Consider the following 20,134-nt stretch of genomic DNA (forward strand, 5'->3'; position numbering starts at 1 on the left):
GTACATATGAAAACACACACCAGACAAGAGTTTTGGAAGGATAATTAGTAGTAGTAGTATTGCAACACCTAGGAGCCCTAGTCATGGATCCCATTTTGCTAGGCACTGTACAAACACAGAACAAAAAACAGCCTGTGTCCCACACAGCTTATCATCTACATATAAAACAATAGACAAAGGTAGATACAGACTGACAGGGGAGTACAAGAAAACCATGAGATGGTGTTGGTCAGCAGGACAGGCTGTGGTCTCTGCACACCAGCAGACTAACCACTGTCAAGTTTCGTGTAGGCATCACGGAAAAGGAGGGTCTTAAGGAGGGTTCTGAAGGAGGCTAATTCATTAGTTTTGTGGATGTTTATGGGGAGCTCAACCCCAGCAAGAGGGACAGCACGGGGGACAGCACAAAGGTGTTACATTTTCAAACAAGCAAGTGGGCAGTGGAGGCTGGGATCCTGGACCGACCGGCGGTGGGACAGCGAATGAGAGATGGGGAAAGGCCATGCAGGACCTTGAAAGCGAAGACAAGCAGCTTATATTTTTGGTACGCTAGAGAAGGGGGAGCCAGTGGAGGGTTGCAAGGAGAGGGGGCGACACGGTCAAAGCGACAGGCCAGGCAAACAATCTTTGCAGCCGCATTCTGAAGGGATCTGAGCGCGACAGGACTGCATTGGTCAAGGCCAGAGAAAAGGATGTTGCAGTAATTGAGGTGCAAGATGGGGAAAGCCCGGATAAAGCCTCCTGCTGTGTGGCAGAAGCTCTCACGTGTGGGGTTTGGGAGTAGACTTTCCTTGGGAGCAGCTGAGACCGTAACTGCCAATTGCAAGGTCTGGATCTTTGATGTAACTGGTACCGATCACGGCCAGAGACAGGATATTGGACTGGATGGAGCACCTGTCCGGCCCAAAGTTCCTAGAAGTTGTCTTTGAGGAAGCCCTCATCACTCCCCTTAATAAACTGGATGCACCGTGAGTGCTCCAGGCGGCGCTGCTGCATGTGTTGGGATAGACGGAGCCAGCCCTTCCTGCAGCTCCCTCCAGGACTGCTCAGTTGCACGAGCCAAGGTGCAGAAATGAACATTCTTCCGTACTGGGGTCAGCTGCTGAACCATGAAACGCATCTGCAGCCAAATGTTGAGAAAGAATTTCTACCTGTCAAGAGAGCAGGGGATGCAGCCTCCCAGTAGACAGCCGACCAGGAGTGATCCGGAGACCGTCAGCACATTGTCTGGCCTGGGAGATGTTTGTTTCAAAGAAGCTTATAAAAAAAAATAAATGTTTATTTCAAAAATATGTAAATACCAACGAAGAAAGAAAAATTCTAGAGTATTAGCATCACCAGCTTTCCATCTCATCGGCAGCTCTAACAAGTGCTAGAGACGTAAACATGGATTAGTTCAGTGACTGGATCCATCCGATTAGCTTGGGGTTTGCATCTTTAATGAGAGAGCTTTTCCCCCAACTATTTAGCAGGTGTCTGAGTTAATTAGTTGTTGCTGAAACAACAGAGTTTTGAACATCAAAATCTCCCCTCTTTCCATTTAATCGGTTTTCAAATGCTTGGTGTCTGTGACTAGTTCCCCAATCATCGAAAGAGTCTTTCAGGGAAACAGAGTGGAAAAGAACTGAATTCATAATGTAACAAACACACCAAGTTGTTGGGTTTTTTCCCTTCCACAAACCTTTCAGATCTTTTCTCATTCACCAGGAAGCAGCAAAAATAAAGATGCACACGCCCATTTCTCCTACTCTTTGCAGGTCATCTTTAGGAAATGGTGCAACTGTCTGGAACACTGGAGGTCCACCAAACGTGGCCTTCCCTTCCACGTGCAACACCGCTTTGTTGTTATTCGCCTTCCTTAGGATATAAACTCCACCAGCTTCCTGGCATCCACTCCTTAGCTGGGGTCAAATGTATTATTCCATAACTGTCCACTAGCTGGTGGGGGCTTCCTTCACCTTCTGCTGAAACAGCTGGTTCTGTCTGCTGAGCCAGGATACAGGACGAGATGGACTGTTTGATTCGGCCTGACCATTCCTACCTCTCTGTGCAATTCCACAGAGCCTCATGGGGCTGGGAAGTGTGCATCAGATGCTGGAGACAGGAAGCAAGTGCTAGAGCCGGAGGGGAAATGGGGCATTTCTGTCCCTCCCCTCCCCATCGGCATTCACATTTTTGATGAAAAACATGGTCAACCTTTCAACCAACTGCAGCAAGTGGAAGGATTCCAGGGAGGGGGCAGGGATAGAGCCAAGGGAGAGTGGAGAAGAGGCGGGCACCATTTGAACAGGCTGGGGAGAGGGAAAGGCCTGGCCAGGACGTAACAGGAAACGGCAGCGCCATGGGATTCGAGTCACGTTAATTTCAGCCTTTGCACTACGAAATCCCATCTGTCTCGTCGGGAAACACTGCCTTCGACACAGTCTCCCTTCTCTCTCGGGGGCACCCAGCCCTCGGTCTGCGCTGGTCGCTAACGCGGCTTTGCTTACTGGCAGAAAAAGAATGAGGAAAGCAGCTCTGACCCCTAGATCAGGCTCCTTCCCAAACAAGAACTGGCTTTAACCACCACCAGGGAAGCAGCTATTGCTAATTTACTGCAGGTTACATTTATATTTCATTTATGCGTCTCAATACCCAGTGCAAAGGGCTGTTCAGAAACAAGTGCTGCAGGAAATTGCAAATGAAGAATCTCGTTACCTAATGAATTGGAGCCATTTAGTTAATAACATTTGCCAGCGTAAACCTGGAAGCAGAGCCAGGCTGCTCACTGCAGTTCCTTCAGCCACAGTTCAAACACAATTAGCTGGGCATCATATCACCAAGATAATGAACGTAAGGAGTCCGCAGCAGGTCAGATTTAACTCTACGTCTTCCCCTTCTCTCCAAAGAGACAGCTGGAGACTTGAACCCTGGTCCTTATGTTCCAGACCCATGTGCTTCTTCCACTTGAGCTAAAGGAGAACTCCCTCGGTTTGTCCTAACGTGTCTGTAATACTGTCCCCGGCGCGGGGGCAGTCACTAGAGGGCAACATCATTTATTCATATGCTCAAAGCCAGCATATGAGCTCCAGCACATCGGCAGCAGACAGGATGAACCCAGGAGTCTGACGCCCTCTGCTGGTGGGTGGCTCCATCCTGTTGTCCCAGCGGGAGAAACTGGGCTCCATGCACATGTCACATGCTCAGTTGGCACTGGGGGTAGCAAGGCAGAGAGGGAATACGCCAGGGACAGCCATCCCCCCAGGGCCGGTCGGGGCTCTTACATCAGCGCTGCAGGCGGTGCACGCTCAGCCGACGAGCACGGACTGATGCGGGGAGATGCGTGTTCTGATGTTGTTACGGATCAGGTCTCAACGACCGAGGCTAAAAATAGACAGCACAGGGCAGGCGGAAAAGGGAGCCCAGGCAAAAGCGCCGGGGAACTGCCAAGATGCGTTCAGTGCAAGCCACCGCTGAGCTGGCGAGGCAGCTAACGTGCAGCGAATGCGGAGCCTGCCTCAGGGGTGAGGAACCAGTTCCGACAAAGGAAGGGCCGGTGGCTAATGCACTGGAGCGAGATTCAGGTTTTTCACTGATTCACGGATTCTAAGGGCCCATCGGGATCCTCCAGCCTGACCCACTGCAGAGCACAGGCCAGAGACCTGCCCCAAAACAATCCCTAGAGCAGAGCTTTTAGAAACACATCCCAGCTTGAGTTAAAAACGGTCACTAATGGAGAATCCACCACAGGCCTTGGTAAATCGTTCCAATGGTTAATCACGCTCGCGGTAACAAACGTACGCCCTGTTTCCAGTCTGACTTTGTCTAGCTTCAACTTCCAGCCATTGGATTGGGTTCTACTTTCTCTGCTAGACTGAAGAGCCCGTTATTAAGTATTTGTTCCCCACTTAGGTACCTGTAGACTGTAATGAAGTCACCCCGTAACCTTCTCTTTGTTAAACTTAATAAATCAGGTTTTCTAACCCTTTAATCGTTCATCTCCAGACCACTTGGGCAGGTTGGAGTTGGTCCCCCAGTCACCTGGGCTCCTTCCTTTTAAGAGGGAGGAAACTTAAAGTACTAGACACCTTAACTTACCAATGAGCTACTCGCCAATTAGGCGCTCCTCGAGGTGAGCTGGGGTGGTAGAATCTGAACACAGGCATTGTTGTCTGCCAGCTTGGGGGCTTGCAGTTATTAACCAGATCAAGTGCCGTCTAGGGCAGTGGTTCTCAACCAGGGGTCCGGGGCCCCCTAAAGGGCCGCAAGCAGGTTTCAGGGGGTCCTCCAAGCATGGTCAGCATTAGACTTGCTAGGGCCCAGGGCAGAAAGCCGAAGCCCCACTGCCTGGGGCTGAAGCCCGGGGACCTGAGCCTCGTCACCGGGGGCTGAAACCGAAGCCTGAGCAATGTAGTTTCATAGGGGCCCCTGTGGCATGAGGACCCCGGCAATTGCCCTGCTTGCTAGCCCCTAACGCTGGCCCTAGCTTTTATATACAAAAAGCCAGTTGTTGGGGCCCAGGTGGGCCGTGGAGTTTTTATAGCATGTTGGGGGGGCCTCAGAAAGAAAAAGGTTGAGACCCCCTGGTCTATGCTGCTCATGCTGCGAGCCTCTTTTAAGGGAGAGACAATTATCACGGTGCCGGAAACAGGCAGCATCCTGGTCAGCTCCCCGCCCCACAGCACTGCTTACTAATAACCCCAGACTCAGGGAGTGCTGGAAGCAGGGAAAAGTTCCCCGCCTCTGGTTTTAATTTCACGTCCTGGGAAAATGCAGAGGAGCCGGGTTTCAGTGGGGATATTACATTACGGGGTCCGCGGCGAGGAGGGTTTTGTGCTTGGCTGGGAGGAGGGAATTCGAAACCAGCCAGATTGAATTGCGGGGAGGGGGGGAGCAGGGCAGGCAGCACTGCTAGCAGACAAAACAAATCTCTTCCCCCTTAACCAACCCTCCGCAACGCTGGCTACAGGCGTCCCTGGGGCATTTGCAGATAAGGCTCCCTTGCTTTTCTCTAAGCTGCAGCTCACTATAAATCTGCCTCCTCCTCCCATGCCCCCTGTCCTCTGTCTCCATCCCCGCCCAGCGTTCAGCATCATTAAAAGGAATTTTTTATGGGTGTGATTTCTAATCGAATTTGCTAGACGTTACCTGACCAGGCTTCGGGATGAATTACTAACTGGAACCTCATGGCATTAGGTTGTTGCATGCTCTGTCTCGCCCCTCCCGGTTTCCTCCCCCCGCCCCAGAGAAAGCAGGGCTTTGCCAAGCTTTCAGGACCAGCATTTCTCTCTCTCTCTCTCTCTGAGCCTCTGGCAAAGCTACAGCACTCAGTGGTTTGTAGCGTCACTATAGATCTTGGAGTGTAGCTACAAGGGGGTGGAAATTAGCGCGATTCACAGGAACAAAAGCAACCAGTGTATGAGGGAGAGGGGAATAAGCGATTCGGCAAGTGAGTTGGGCAAAGTGTGACCGTCTTCCCTGAACCCAAGAGGGACTGCAGCCAGGACAGGAGCTTACAGAGCTGGGTCCCTGGGTTCTAACAGGATTCGGTCTTGCTGCTTGGCCAGGCCCACTGTGCATTGTAACTACGTGCCGCATCATCAGGGGGGTTGCGCAGGACAGTGTGTTTGGCCCATGACCATTACAACATGGGGCCGCTGGCCTGGCAACATCTGGAGCGTAGATGGGAGGCCATTGGTGGCGTTATAACTGGGTTTGGAGTTGCAAGTGGTGGCCACCAGTTCTGGTGCAGAGCACCCCATGCCCTGCAATGCGCACTCCAGGAGAGCGTCCGCTTTACAGCATGGGCAGGCAATTCTGGGGCTAGGCGCCACTCCTTCTCCGGGTTACATTTCCAATTTCAACGGAACCTTTCCTCCTGCCTCTGCCTTGCTGACCTTCTGCCACCTCCCTTACCTGGCAACCCTGGTAGCCCTTGCCTACACTCCACTGGGATCTTGCCCAGGGCTGGCTGCATCTGGCCCCAAGCAACAGCTGTCACAGCTGTATTCCAAGTGCTCTGTGCCCTCGCTGCTTTCTCTAACCACTGCCCCACTCGATACCCATTAATGCAACATCGGAAACATCCGAATCCCTCGCGTCAACACCGAGACCGACGCGAACCTCCCCCCCCGCAATGTTGGGAAAAGCTGGATGGGAACTTTGTGGCCCGAGTTCAGCACTGATATCCACAAAGCCCAAATTCAGACAGACGCACGCCACAGACGCAGATTAAGGAAACCGGCTGCCCTGCAAAGAATCTTGGAATGTAAACCTCGAGTGCCTGTTTCGGTCAGCAGTTAAACGGGGGTTTTGCAGGCAGGCAGTTGAATGTAATGCAAAAGGAAACACCGATCTTCCCGCGGGTTAGGGTAGGCCCTACGTATTTTGCAGAGCGGATGCACTGTGCATCTGCAACAGAGGAGCTACTGCAGCTAGCAGAGTTGCTATTATGTCCTTCCTACACACGGCTGATCATTTGCATCAGCACCACTGACTGGATGCACTTAGTAACGGGCACAAGGAGCCATGTCCAGAACCCAAGGGTCAGCAGTGATCTCCCTCCAGCATCCAACCGGAATAAAAGGGCTCGTCACATCTACCTGATTCATCACTTGTCCTTCACAGAGGAGACGAGCGCCAGTCCCAGTGGGGAGATGGGAATTCAGAACTTCTGGTCCACATCTCACAACGCTACTAGCTCTTCTCTGCAAACCCAGTTAGCCTGCAGGGCTGAACGATGCCACTTTGCATTAGGTAGCTGCTGTCAAAAGTCTATCCAAATCCAGTGGCCAGCAGCCGACTGCAAATTAAACCAGCCCAGCTCACTGTGGTGGAAATCTTTGGTGTGGGTCTGGAAGTAGGTGGCATTTTTCCCCTAGAGAACCAGTGCCCCAAACAGAGGCTGCTGGATGGCAGGAGGAGCAATCTTTCAGAGAAGATGTGAAACCGAAGTTGGGAGTGGTTGGGGTTTTTTTGGTAATAGCTTTTAACCTCAGTGTCCCGGTCAAAACATAACACAGTTCCTACATTCCGCCTATTTAAACTCTTCTGTCATTTCAGCTAGAGATAGCGTTCAGCACCACTTCCACTCCTAAATTAAAGTGGAAAATTGCTGTGAGCTGTTAAACAGCTGCCATGTTCCACCCCAGAGATGGCTGCCTCTGAACAATCCCTGCCTAGTTTGTATGCGTGATTCCTAAGCTTGTAAAGAGCTTTAGGATCCTTTAGCGCAGCGTGTATAGGTTCTTATACACGTATGCACAATGGCTCACAAACAGAGCAATGACTACAACCTGAGATACACAGTATAAAACAAGGTGCAATTCAACTGCCTGCAGAGAAAGTGCTGACTCTGGGAACGCTCCCTGCTGGGTACAGGAAAAAAAACCCTCTCCTAATACCCAGAGCAAACCCACAATGCGATTTCATCGGAGCTGACTGGGGAAAGTCATGTGGTCACCACCGACTTTGCAGAATGCTTTTCATCATTCAGCAATCCACACCGCAACGTCCACATGCTGCTGGAAAGGCCAGAGCAAGCAAATCAGGAAACTGACGTGCACAGGGAATCCATCTGTAGCAGTCAGGAAGGCATGTAGCAGCAGACAGAGAGGCGTTCCCATACAGGGGCGAGAGTCGGGGGAAACGGCCAGATGGAGATTCTGGTTCAGACATTATTTAAGCAGGCATTCTTCTCCCTTGTCAAATCGTACTGCTTGGATAGAAACAGCCGCTGCTATCGAGATCACTCGGATTCTAAAACCTTCGGGGATGATCACTAACGTTCCTTAAAGGGGATCCTACCAACGCTAGTTCTCCCAATGTTTCACGTAGGCTTGCAAACCCCATTTAATTCTTTATTGGTTGTCTTTGAATACTTTGTGCCTTTGCACCATCCCGTCACCCCAAAAGGCAGAAGACCCCGTGTTCACACCCAACCCTGTCACAACAAATCAATATCTGCAGCCCAACTCTCAGGAGCAGCCCTACAACAACAAACCAGCACGAACCTTCCTCTCCTACAGCCCTAAAAACAAAACCCAGCATGCACGGCACAGCACTCAAGAGCAACCCTGTAACAACCAAAATGTCCACCCTGCCCTAAAGCATGATCCTACCACAACGAGCCAGTGCCCACGTGATGAAGGCAAAAATATTAGCTTACGAAATGGATACCCAAAAGTTTTAGGGTTTCTAAGACTCATTGAAAATAGGATTTTAAAACCGCCAAAGGACACCTCGACACCATCCTACCAACGTGGGGAGATTTTTGTTTTATGGCGGATCCAATCTGGTTCATTTCTGAAAAAAGCGGTTTTGTGGCAGACTCTACAAAGGGACAGAGACAAAGCACTCTCCAGTCCATTATGTGTATAGAGAGGGTACATACGTAGCAGCACATTTATAGACTCCCACTGTGATCTCATAATTAATTACCCACCGGTATTTATCCATGCGACCAAGTGCTGCTGGAATTCACATGATAGCGAATGGAAACTATCCAATGCACTGGGAGTTCCCAAATGCCCCAGCTCCCCCATTCACCACCCCTCCCTCAATTCCTTCCTACTGCCACTAAGGATAACATTTACCTTTGCTAATCCCAACAGCTGATCTTTGTGTGCAAGTGACTGTTAGCGCTCTGTGGTCTGTTCCCACGCCCCTGCAAAATTATTAGTAATGGCAGACTGGGCAGCTATGACGATTTGGACCATCTGTGCTTAGGCAGAAGGGGTCTGTGTGTGTGGAAAGCGTGGCTGCGAGAAATGCATCCGTGTTGTTCAGGTTGGTTCCCCATTGGTTTGGGCCTGTTCAGAACCTGCAGGCCTGTGGGGAAGGGCTCGGCTCTCTGGGAAGGTGAAAAGCTACCATGCGATCAAAGACAGAAGGGCAGAGTGGGGTTGAGGTCACCTGCTAGCACCGGAGGTCGGCGCACTAAAGGGTGCAGAACGCGGCATTAGAACACTCCACGTTGGGAGGATGCTTTTAAAGACAAATCACTGATAATATCCTGCTGCAACATGTGCTTCTCCTTCCCCTCGTTCAGTTCCCACCCCCAGACTCTGCTCCTGTCAGAAAACGTTAATATCCTACCGCTTCCCCATGCCATTACTTCCCCTCTATGTATATGTTTTACATGCATGCGCACTCTGCCCACGCAATTTTAAGCAGATTAAAGTCTTGAACCAGCAAAGCATTTATGCACATGTTCTGAATCGAGGCTAATATATTTATTGCAGTCTCCCTTAATTTTAGGCAGCACCACAGGCATGGTTTCTTGGTCTCCTAGTTCTCCAAGTCCCCTGATCAATAACCTTGGACCCCAATTTAATGAGAAGGAAAACTGAGGGCCTGGCCACCCATTATGTGACACTAAGTATTTGGACACTTGCATTCAGTTCTTGTCATTGTTTTGCTGCATTGAATCATAGAATATCAGGGTTGGAAGGGACCTCAGGAGGTCATCTAGTCCAATCCCCGGCTCAAAGCAGGACCAACACCAACTAAATCATCCCAGCCAGGGCTTTGTCATGACCCTGGGCAAATTACTTCCCCCTCTCTGCCTCAGTTTTCCCATCTGTAAAACAGGGCTCATAAAGGTGCTCAGGCCCATGATCTATCTGATCTCTGAATTTTAGTTTTTTTCTAAAAGAAGAATATAAAAAGCAGGGGGGAGGGATCGCTCAGTGGTTTGAGCATTGGCCTGCTAAACCCAGGGTTGTGAGTTCAATCCTTGAGGGGGCCATTAGGGATCTGGGGCAAAAATCTGTCTGGGGATTGGTCCTGCTTTGAGCAGGGGGTTGGACTAGATGACCTCCTGAGGTCCCTTCCAACCCTGATATTCTATGATTTTGATCAGGACTAGGCTGAAATCTTGCCACATACTGCTGGGGTCAAGGGCTGGAATTGCCTGTGAAATCTGACTTCCTAAATCGATGCAAGTGGCATCTCTGATGGCAAAGTCGAATAGGACTTAAGGATGAAACCAATAGCAGTCTATAGCAGTTGCTCTAAAAACCTATGGAGCTGAATGGAAAATGAGATTCTTTCTGAAAGTTTTCTGAGCCTTCTTATAGAATTTTATAGCGGGGATATAACTTAATAGAGAATTCTATCCGATGACTCAATAAACTTAGAGAAAGGATCTGGTTCTCTGTTAAATTCTATCAGACTTTTCCATAAGGGGGAACTTTCTTCTTCTTGTTAATATCACACACAATTCTTCTTCTGAGCAGAACTCTGGGCTGGCTTTTCGCTTGGCAGAACCCAGCACCTCGCAACAAATAATACATGTTCAGTGAGAAACAGGTGATGGAAAATTACTCCCAAGGAAGCAGCAATGGGGCTAAGTTCCTGAACATGGCTGTAGCATTCAAGAGTGCTTTGTACTGAGGGGACATTAACCTAACTTCCACTGTTGCCAGGCAACACGGAGTTTGATGGAGGGAGCCGTTTTAACAGCTGCCCTTTTACGCAGACAAGTGGTCAATTCAGAAGCTCGGTTTTCGTGTGGAGGGGGAAGAAAGAAGCAGGAAGAAAAGCTGCATTATTTGACTAAAAGATCATGGTTTATCATTCTCTGTATCCCACCCTCCTGAGTGAAAAAAATAAATAAACCTCTTAGATTAGTCTTAAAACCTATTTATATGCTGTTAGCGCAACCTCAAGCCTTTCTTTGCAAGCTGATTTCCTGCTGCTACTTCAGTAAAGAAATGCACACGCTGCAGGTACACTGGCTGTCAGTCACAGGTTTGGGAAAGGTGCATACCCAGTTTCATAAGTGACAACTGTCTCACCGTGGGAACATCTGACAGATTCATTATAACCAGGAGATTAATACAAAGGATAAATAAAGCCCGAATTGTATTTATTCCCTACATCAGAAAAATAATGGTTTGGTTTAACAAGATTTTAATAATTAAGGCTGGGATTTTAAAAGGCATCTATGGGAATTAATCATCCAAATCCCATTGAAATCATGCACCTTTGAAAGCCCCAAGTCTGCATGCTCAGTAAATAAATAAATAAAACATTACATTGCTGTAAAAATGACTCGTTATAAAACAGCCGCCTTTGTGCATCACCAGAACATAGCAGAAATGCTCCTCCAACAACTAGTGTGATGCCGTTGATTCAGCTTGAAGGCTCTCTCAAGTTGCTTCGTACGGATTTATGAAGCAAGATAAACTAGAAAATGCACATTCCCTTTCCAAACAATTTAAATCAACAGCGTTCTATTAAAATCGAACACACAAAACCAAGCTGGACCACGTTAAAAATTCACAAATTGATCGATGAGTGACGAGAGAAAGATCTGCCAAGTCCACTGCTTTCCCCAGTAGTACTCTCCTTATCAGGGTATTGGGGTTTTTTTCCCTGAAGCTGGGCTCAGTGCAGGGAGATTTCACTCTGAATCAAAGAGCAACGGATGGCTTTCAAGAAACAGCCCTGGTACTAAAATGGGCCTGTCTACATTTATGATACTGGCACTGGAGTAGCTACACTGCTGCAGTCACTCCGTTGCAAACCCTAATCTAGACCTACTGCACTGATGAAAAGCAGGATGTACACCACTGTGGCCATTTACTGGAGTTGGCTGTACTAATCCAGAAGGGTCTAAATCACACTTCTCTTTCCCTGATGTGTCTGATCACTTAGGTTACCCAATTCCAGATCCCCCAGGCTCCACACATCCCATAAACACGGGCAATCATTTCCACACGCTAATGACTGGTTATACCATAACTTCACGATGGACAGGCAGGTGGCTTTGGATGGATTGTGCCAGTAAAGAGATGCAATTCTGGCCCGCTCCTTTGGTTGCTGCACTATGAGCAATTTATTATTGAACAGTGAGATTGGAGAGGAAGCTCCCCTTCTTGCTCCATCACCACCTCTCCTTGGCTCCTTTTACCTGCCTTCTACCCTTTCCCCCAGCTCCTCCCTCCACCCTGGGGCAGACTGCAGGCCTGTTGGTTGAGGTGAGCCTGAAAACGTGCCAGCAGAGACGTGCAGAGACGCCAGGCTGCACAAGCTGGATAAATGTGAGGCAGCACTGGCTAGTGCCTAGAGAAGAAACTCCAAGTCAGCCGTTCCCAAGTTCCAGTCCCAGCTCTGCCTAACTCGCCCTGGGTTGACCCCAGGCCAAAACACTGGACTGCCTCACTTTCCCCACTGGTAATTCTCACCTCCCAGCTGAGGCGCTGCGGGGATGGATTAGCTACTGCGGCAAAGCCCTCCTTCAAGGCTAAGCATTCCTAGCTACTCAGAGCTGTGGGGTTTTTTTAAGGAAGAGAGCTCCGGTATCATCAGGAGGACATGCCTTTAATGGGAAGATGACCTGACTTTTCACAGCGCCAACAGCTCTGCCAATGTCACCTCCTTGCCACTTCCCCCTCGGCAGAACGCAGCAGGGTAGGGGACACAGGTTTGGGGGGGATTGGGAGGGGGCCCCCAGATGCAAAGGGGTGTTTTAACTTCAGCTCCATCCAGCCCTGATGGAGGAAGGCTCTTTGTCTCCAGCCACAGCAGCCAATGAGTGACACAAGGAGGCTGCCGTGCACAAGAGGCCAGCTATCTCAGCAGGCTTCCCTCTTGCCATCAATCTCCAGGAACTACCTGGAAAGGCAGCTTATTCAGCTGCCCGGTGGAGCGTGGTGGCCAAGGGTAAGATCAGGTAGGTGCAGATTTACTACCAAGATCCTGCCTAGCTCGGCTAACGTACGTGTGTATTCTCCCCCCAGTGGCTCAGCTCTATAAACACTGATTTCTTGGGGGAGCAGGGGTGTCTTTCCATCATGACCTACCACTTCTCTTCACTTAAAGGGCCATCACGATGTCCGCTTTGTTCTGGACACACACATGCCAGAACAATTGATTTTTCACTTATCCTAACAAGCCAGGCGATGCCTACCAATGACCTGCTGTTCAGATCAGTGTGTGTTTAAAAAAAAACCAACCACCACCTCTTGCACTTCTCTGGCATATTAACTCCCGATGAATCCAGTACCCCTTTGCAAATTGAATAGAGGGGAATCCCTTCTTCCTCACGATGAAATGCAGCTGCCTCTAGAGTGGAACGCATTAGCTAACAGTGCATCACAGTCTTGGAGAGGACAGGAGGCACGCTTTACCTGACTGAGCCGTTCCCAGAGCTGGGGGTTGATGGAGGTAGAATGTAAAGGTTTAAACTGGAACAGATCAGGACAACAAGGGCTAGAATTCCTACTTTGGGGAAAACATGCCAGGGAATGTTTAACGAACACAAATGGTCACGGCCTCGGTCTTACACTCAACCCAAGAGTCTGGCAGTTCAGTGCCATGGTAGCAAGAGAGAGTGCCACCCTCTGAGACGCCAACACCAACCCAGAAAATACCCTATTTCTCCTCCCTGGGTCTCTCCTGTATGGATCACATCCAACTCCACCTCGCTTAGAGTGTCTGACCCAGGTGGGACAGCTACAGTCATTGCTCTATTACTAGCCTATGAACATGGGTGCAAACAAATCTCCTTTTTCTTCTCTTTTCAAGGCAGTTTAAGGCGTTTATTTTTTAAAACGTGGTTTATGGAACAAACACCAGATATCTAGGCACTCTACAGCTTGGATCTCAGCACCTGGCTGACCCTGCCCAGTGGCCTAAAACAGATCACCCTGCCAGTGAGCCTGCTATACTCAAAGTGCCACCATGCCTACAAGGGTCACCACAAAGCTATGAAATGGCACGGGCCTCCCCCTTTAACTACCTCGCTTGCAAGCTGCAAGGCTGGACAGCTGGCAATGGAGGAGGGCGTGCACGCTGCAGCAATGTCTGCAGCTTACACCACACACGATCAGTCCCTTTTTTTGCTCCACAGAACCTTGGCCAAAGTCGGAGATGATGAAATCTGCATGTAACACTTGGAAAATCTCAGACAGGTTTGTCTCAAGTGCCCCACTCTAAACCTACGCGTGAGATGGAGTTGGCTGGGGGAGGTGTGGGGAGACACGCAATATGGCTAATTCACTAAATACTTAATGCAAGCAAGACTCATGCAGAAGTAATAACAATCCAGCACAGCTTTACGGAGACCACAAGGAATGGGCAGAGTGCTCCAGTTTCAATTCTTGACCTTAATGAGTGGTACATCACTGACCAGAAAGGAGAGGTTTTTAAGATGGCTTTGAGCCTTAAAAACTGAAGCCAATCCCCTGTAACCCAGGGGTTCTCCACCTTCTCAGCTGTATGGCAAGGAGAAGTTAGGGAAACGCTCCACCCGGTGAGAACAACGCATGTCCTTCCACTAGCAGAGCAGAGGATGCAAAGAGCCAGAGTCACGTTAAGTTTGATGGCTCCCGCCAATGGGGCATTCGATATTGACCAGGAGGGCAGGAATGACAACATGCCACTGCATCTGCCTGATCCACACTCCATGGTGGGACAGGCAGCCAGTGGGTCTATTCGGCTCGCTCAGCCGTGGGCTGCTGCTTTCAGTCCCCTTCGTTTCCAGTCTTAGGCTGCTGGCAAGGGGAGAGAACAGTGGGCTATTGGCAAGCTGCAGTTGGTGGTCAGCTCAGCAGAAGCAGTGGCCAGTCAAGGTGTATGATCAATGAAGTGCCTGACAGGGCTGAGGGCTATGTGGGTTCTTACCTGTATTCATAGTGATGCGACATGAAGCCAGAAGAGGGTCGGATGTCTACTTGGGCCAGGGTTTTAATGGGAGATTTGAAAGGTTTTTCAGAGCTGACTGAGCGGAAGGTGCTGAAGTCATGGGTCCCTAGGAGGGAACCTGCTGCTTCCTGCATGGCAGGCACGTTCAAATGGCTGGAACAAAATGGAGAGAGATGCATCAGCGCAAGAAGGAAGGTCATAGGGTGAGTCTGGAAGCACGGGAAGGTTCTGCACACCAATGTCTTTGCGGGGGTTAAAGATAATAAATTTCCAAGAAGGGTCCATGTCCAAGCCCCAGATTCAGACACTCTAGAAAAAAGCTGGGAGGGGCGAGTAAAGGCTGGGGAACTCCCATATTGCAAATGGCCCCTTATAATGGCCCAAACCAAAAAACATGGTGCCAAACACCCCTGAAGTTTGGGGGTGTTCCTAACCCAGATGTGAATTCTGTTCCCCTCTAAGGGCCTATTATTGCAAAGGTTTACGCAAGGCAGTAGCTAGCAAAGAACTTCTAGATCTCTCATGACTGCAGGATCTGAGCACCTCCATTAAAGTTACGGCCCTGAAAAAAACAAACCAAAAATTCTCTCTGGAGGATGAGGTTCTTATACATTAAAATGGTAATTGCAGAAAAATTCACAACACAAGGACAATTCCCTAAACCACGCCTTTGGAATAGCCTGCTACAACCAAGCCAAGCAGAAGGGGCAACTGACTAGAGATGGAAGAGGAACTGACAGGTAACAGCACAAGCTTAAGGCACTGCAAACTCTCAATGAACGAACAATGTAAAGGGCAAAAAGTAAAGCTAAGATTTCTAACTGCCATTCCGATTTAATAATCCAAAACGTTTAAAGAGGGTAGCTATTTTTTTAAGGGTTTTTTGTGGCAAAAAATGGTGGGTTTGTTTTTGAGAGTCTGGACATGGAAATCACCAAAGGAAATATCCATTTTTGCTTAATTTTTTTTGGGGGGGGGGGGGGGGAAGGGGTTGTCAGAAAACCACAAAAATGGTGTGGTTTTTGGCTGAACATTTTCAGGTTTTCAACAAAAGCCCCAAAACTTTTGAAGAAAAACTTCAAAACTTTTTTCCATTTTTGTGGAAATTTTTCACAGGAAAAAAAAAAAAAAAAAAAAGGTATTTCCCAACTAGCTCTAAAGGTGATACTTGGGAATACAGAAAGGAATCTGGTTAGGGAATTTTAAACTGACAGTGTCCCTTTAAAATATATTTATGTATTTAGGGCTCATGCTGCTTTCCGCTGAAATCAGTGGGAATTTTCTCTCTGGATTTTGTTAGAGTAAGGATCAATCCAATTAGTAAATTGCCTCCCACTCAGAGTTTGTTACAGTCTGTCTTTACCCATTGTGTGGTATTGTCCTTTGAGAAAATTAACTGCAACATCTGGGCTACATTAAATGTCATTTCACAAAGCTTGAGATTAGGGTTTATTGTGTGTGCAACATATAATTTTGCAGTTTTAAGCTGATTTTTCCCCTCCCCAGCCCACAAAAAAGAATCCACATATTTAACATTAGGACAATATAATTTTGATTTCTCTGCTGGGACCATCTGGGATTGTTATGCTGGTTTTATAAGAATACATGTAATGAAAAATGTCAAGTTATTCCATGAGTGGTGATAAAACTATTGTAACTGACTTTGAAGTTATAAAACTGTTTTTAATGTGATTGAAAAAACTCCAAAAAAACCAATATTCTTGAATGTATATTTATTATAGCATATGCTGGTAAAAAAGAATGAGGATAGCTTGACATTGTTTTATTCTTTAACTCACAATTTATAATATCTTAAAGCTTGAAACCAACATCTTGTTTCTTTACTAAAATGTTTGTATCCTCCATTGCAGGTATGCTGCTATATTACTAAACGGTTGTTTCATAGGTACCAATCTGCAATAACTGGTTTGCTATTCCAAGATTGTTTATGAGCACTGGGTTACGCAGACTGGTTTGTTTTTGTAGGGTTGCACGTGAATGATTGGCACCTGCGTTCATTCATTGTTTGAATACACAGTATTGTAGAATGTGATCGGGGAGAAGAATTATATGGATTTGCAAACAGGGGCAAGAAAAAAATCTTGAGCTGTCGATCTTGATGGGACTGTAAAGAGCAGACTATCCATAACTTTAAAATCTGCAAGGTAATGGGTTTCTGCACATTTGTTTCTTGTTGGATAATTGCACCCTAGACTGTCAGAATTAACTTGCTGTACAGAAAAAAGTATCCATTTTAAATGCTTCTCACTCTCTACAGAGGATGCAAAAAGTTTGCTCCATTGCGAGTTTCTGGCTTGGCAGCACAGAGAACGTCAATCACAGATGCAGTCCTTTGTGACTCAGTCACTGCAGATATGCTATTAGCTGTAAGCAAGAGAAGCCACTGCAGTTACCCCAGATCTCACTGAGGAAAGAATTGACAGCCAGATTCACAGCGGCGGTAAGTCAGTGTGGTTCCAGTGACTTCATTCGACAAAACTGACTTACACCGGCTGGGGATCTGGTCTCACACCTGGAAATTAAGGGCTTGTCTACACAGGAACACTCAGGAAAGTGAATCCGAATTAACTAAAGGTGTGAATTTAAAGTGTATTAGTTAAACCACATTAAACTCATTACCATATTAAATTATTCAGAATTAAAGTGGACTTAATTCCACTTAGTTTAACTCACTTTGAAACTTAAAAAACAAAAACAAACAAACAGAAAAACATCTGCATAATCCAATAAGGGGGATTTTCCTGAAGAGTTCTGTTAATTAAATAAACTTACTCTCCCTTGGGAGCCCAGCACAGATCCCTTTCAAACACCGGTATTTGGGAATGGTGAGAGCAGCCTGTCACCAGCCGATAAACATAGGTTCTTGACAATGCGGAGAAGCGTGCGTGGAAGTTATCAGACACCTGATAGGCACTCAGAATGCTGTCAGGAAAGAAGAGTTGAGATCCTCGTTAATCCACTGGTTTAAGCCTGGTCACCACCTGGATTGGAGACCTCCAGAATTAAACACACAACAGACTTCTCTAGGAAGCTCCTCTGATGATTCCCTAGTTACCACCCATCCCTTTGAGCTGATAAACCAATTCTTTAGCATGGAGCTTGGAGTCACTGTAGATTTGTGTTGACTAGGATAGAAAGGGAGACCATATGCTTCAACTCAACCGGCTGGCTCTTGGTAAAGTCTACACACCCTGACTACCCACCCTAGAGTTTTAGACTGTGTTAGCTATCACTTCTAGCATACCTTTAAATCCCAGACCAGGGTAAGCCTGGGTCACTGTAGGTGGTATCTTTAGAATGAGACACAAAACTGAGGTTCTGACCCCTTGCAGTTATTAACAACCCCAGAGCTCTTTTTGCAAGAATAGGGAGGTAACCTTGGTGTCCTGACCTAGGTTCCAACCTGAATAATTAACTCCTGCCACCCTTAATTCCCTTTCCATTTCAATTTCAACTGAAGGTTGTATCTTAAACTAATGTGTTTCTGAGCACTGCTAAACAGCTGCTCCATTCTGCCTAAGCAGTAGATGTGGAATGCACGTTTGTGTACATCTAAATATGCATATAGATAAGTACTCACTCACTCACTCAGTCTCTCTCTCTCTCACTCACACACACACACACACACACACACACACACACACATCACTTAAGGGGAAAGTTTTGCATGAGTAAGACAAGCAGGAGTTTGCTCACGGTTTGCAGAAATGCTGTGGGATAAAATGTACTACACAAATACAAGGTATTATATTACACTACATTATGGCCAGCATCAACCACAACGGGGCCACTACCTCTTCAGTGGCTGGTGCAAATGTCAAGGGAAGCATAGTGGTGTTTTTGGGGGGGGGGGGGTGGTTTGCAAGAAGTCACTATATACTTACCAGTTTCTTTGGTATCCCTAGCATGTTACACAAACATAGAACATCATGATTAACTCTGTTGCTACTGATGTGGATTTAAAAATTAAATCTTTCTGCACCTTCGCGCCCTGCAACTCCCACCATCATGGCTAGATCACATGAATGATGGCAAGAGAGCCATGCTCTCCCCCACCAGGTCCCTTCACAGCAGAGCTCTGCAACGAATGAATAAATCTTAGAGTCGATGGATTTCACCCCAGATTGATCACATCAGCACTAACTTTCATGCAAAGATTATAGCCACGAGGTGAATCCTAAGTAACGATCGCTGTGTGGAAGCTGGCCACACTGCTACCAATCAGTCGGGAATCAGTTTGGAATCGGGAAATCCACCGTGGGGGTGGCTGTGATGCAAGTGTGCAGGGCCATTAATCGCCTCCTGCTATGAAGGATTGTGACTGGGCAATGTGCAGGACATAATAGATAGTTTTGCAGCAATGGGGTTCCCTAACTGCAGTGGGGCGATAGATGGCACACATATCCCTATTTTGGCCCCAGAACACCTGGAGACGGAGTACACCAACAGAAAGAGCTACTTATGGTATTGCAAGCACTGGGGGGATCACTGGGATCATTTCACCGACATCAACACGGGCTGGTCAAGGAAGGTGCATGATGCATGCATCTTTAGGAATACTGTACAGAAAGCTGCAAGCAAGGACGTTCTTTCCAGACCAGAGGATTACCATTGGGGATGTGGAAATGCCAATAGTGATCCTGGGAGACCCAGCCTACCCCTTGTTCCCATGGCTCATGAAGCCGTACACCGGCCACCTCGACAGCAGCAAGGAGCGCTTCAACAAGAGGCTCAGCAGGTGCAGAATGACTGTTGAATGTGCTTTTGGCCGTTTGAAGGGTCGCTGGCGCTGTCTCCTCAGAAGGTTAGTCCTCGGTGAGGACAATATGTCCATGGTCATAGCTGCCTGCTGTGCGCTTCATACTATCTGTGTAGCAAAGGGGGAGAAATTCCCCCAGGAGTGGAGCGTGGAGGTGGATCGGCTGTCTGCTAATTTTGAGCAGCCAGATACCAGGGCTACCAGAGGGGCTCAGTGGGGAGCTATTCAGCTGAGGGAGGCTTTGAAGGAGCATTTAAACAATGAGCCACCGTAATGTGTGTTGCTGTAATGTGTTGAGCCTGGCACTGTTTTTCTGCACCTTGGTATGAACTTTGTAAGGATTACTGTGTGCGCCTTATTATGACAATGCAAATGCATCTATTGCTGTCGTTTGCGAATGTTAGCAGCAGCCACCATATGCTGGAGAATAATAAAAGTAAATTCAGTTTCCATAATAGATTTTTATTCTACACCCATGCAAACATACCTATGTAATGCTGAGTTAAGCTTCACACATACAGGGAAAAGTATCTTTAACGGGGAAGGAACAGGGAATTCACAAACACATACGCCAACGAGCTCTCACTGCTGGGTTTATGAGTGGCTGCCATTGTGCACACTCTCCTGCAGGGTGGCGTGCCTGGGGTGCTGCTGCAGCCCTGGAAGATACATGGAATGTGGGGGCGGGGGCAAGTGTGGGGAGCTCCTGGAATGCAGATCTCT

The 20,134-nt window shown here is 47.9% G+C and overlaps 1 protein-coding gene across 3 annotated transcripts in view; it reads right to left on the reverse strand.

Annotated features, from left to right (window-relative positions):
* PUSL1 (pseudouridine synthase like 1) overlaps positions 1-20,134 on the reverse strand; it is a 68,182-nt gene that overhangs the window by 16,018 nt on the left and 32,030 nt on the right. For all 3 annotated transcript variants that reach the window (XM_026660129.2, XM_026660127.2, XM_026660130.2), the window contains exons 4-5: positions 17,425-17,574; positions 14,611-14,784 (exon numbers count right to left, since the gene is read on the reverse strand). In XM_026660129.2, the coding sequence (XP_026515914.1) occupies positions 14,611-14,784; positions 17,425-17,574 (324 nt within the window). The remainder of the gene's footprint in view (positions 1-14,610; positions 14,785-17,424; positions 17,575-20,134) is intronic.

This window comes from Terrapene carolina, unplaced genomic scaffold (assembly GCF_002925995.2).
Source record: "Terrapene carolina triunguis isolate 2854851 unplaced genomic scaffold, T_m_triunguis-2.0 Scaffold714, whole genome shotgun sequence".
NCBI lineage: Eukaryota > Metazoa > Chordata > Testudines > Emydidae > Terrapene > Terrapene triunguis.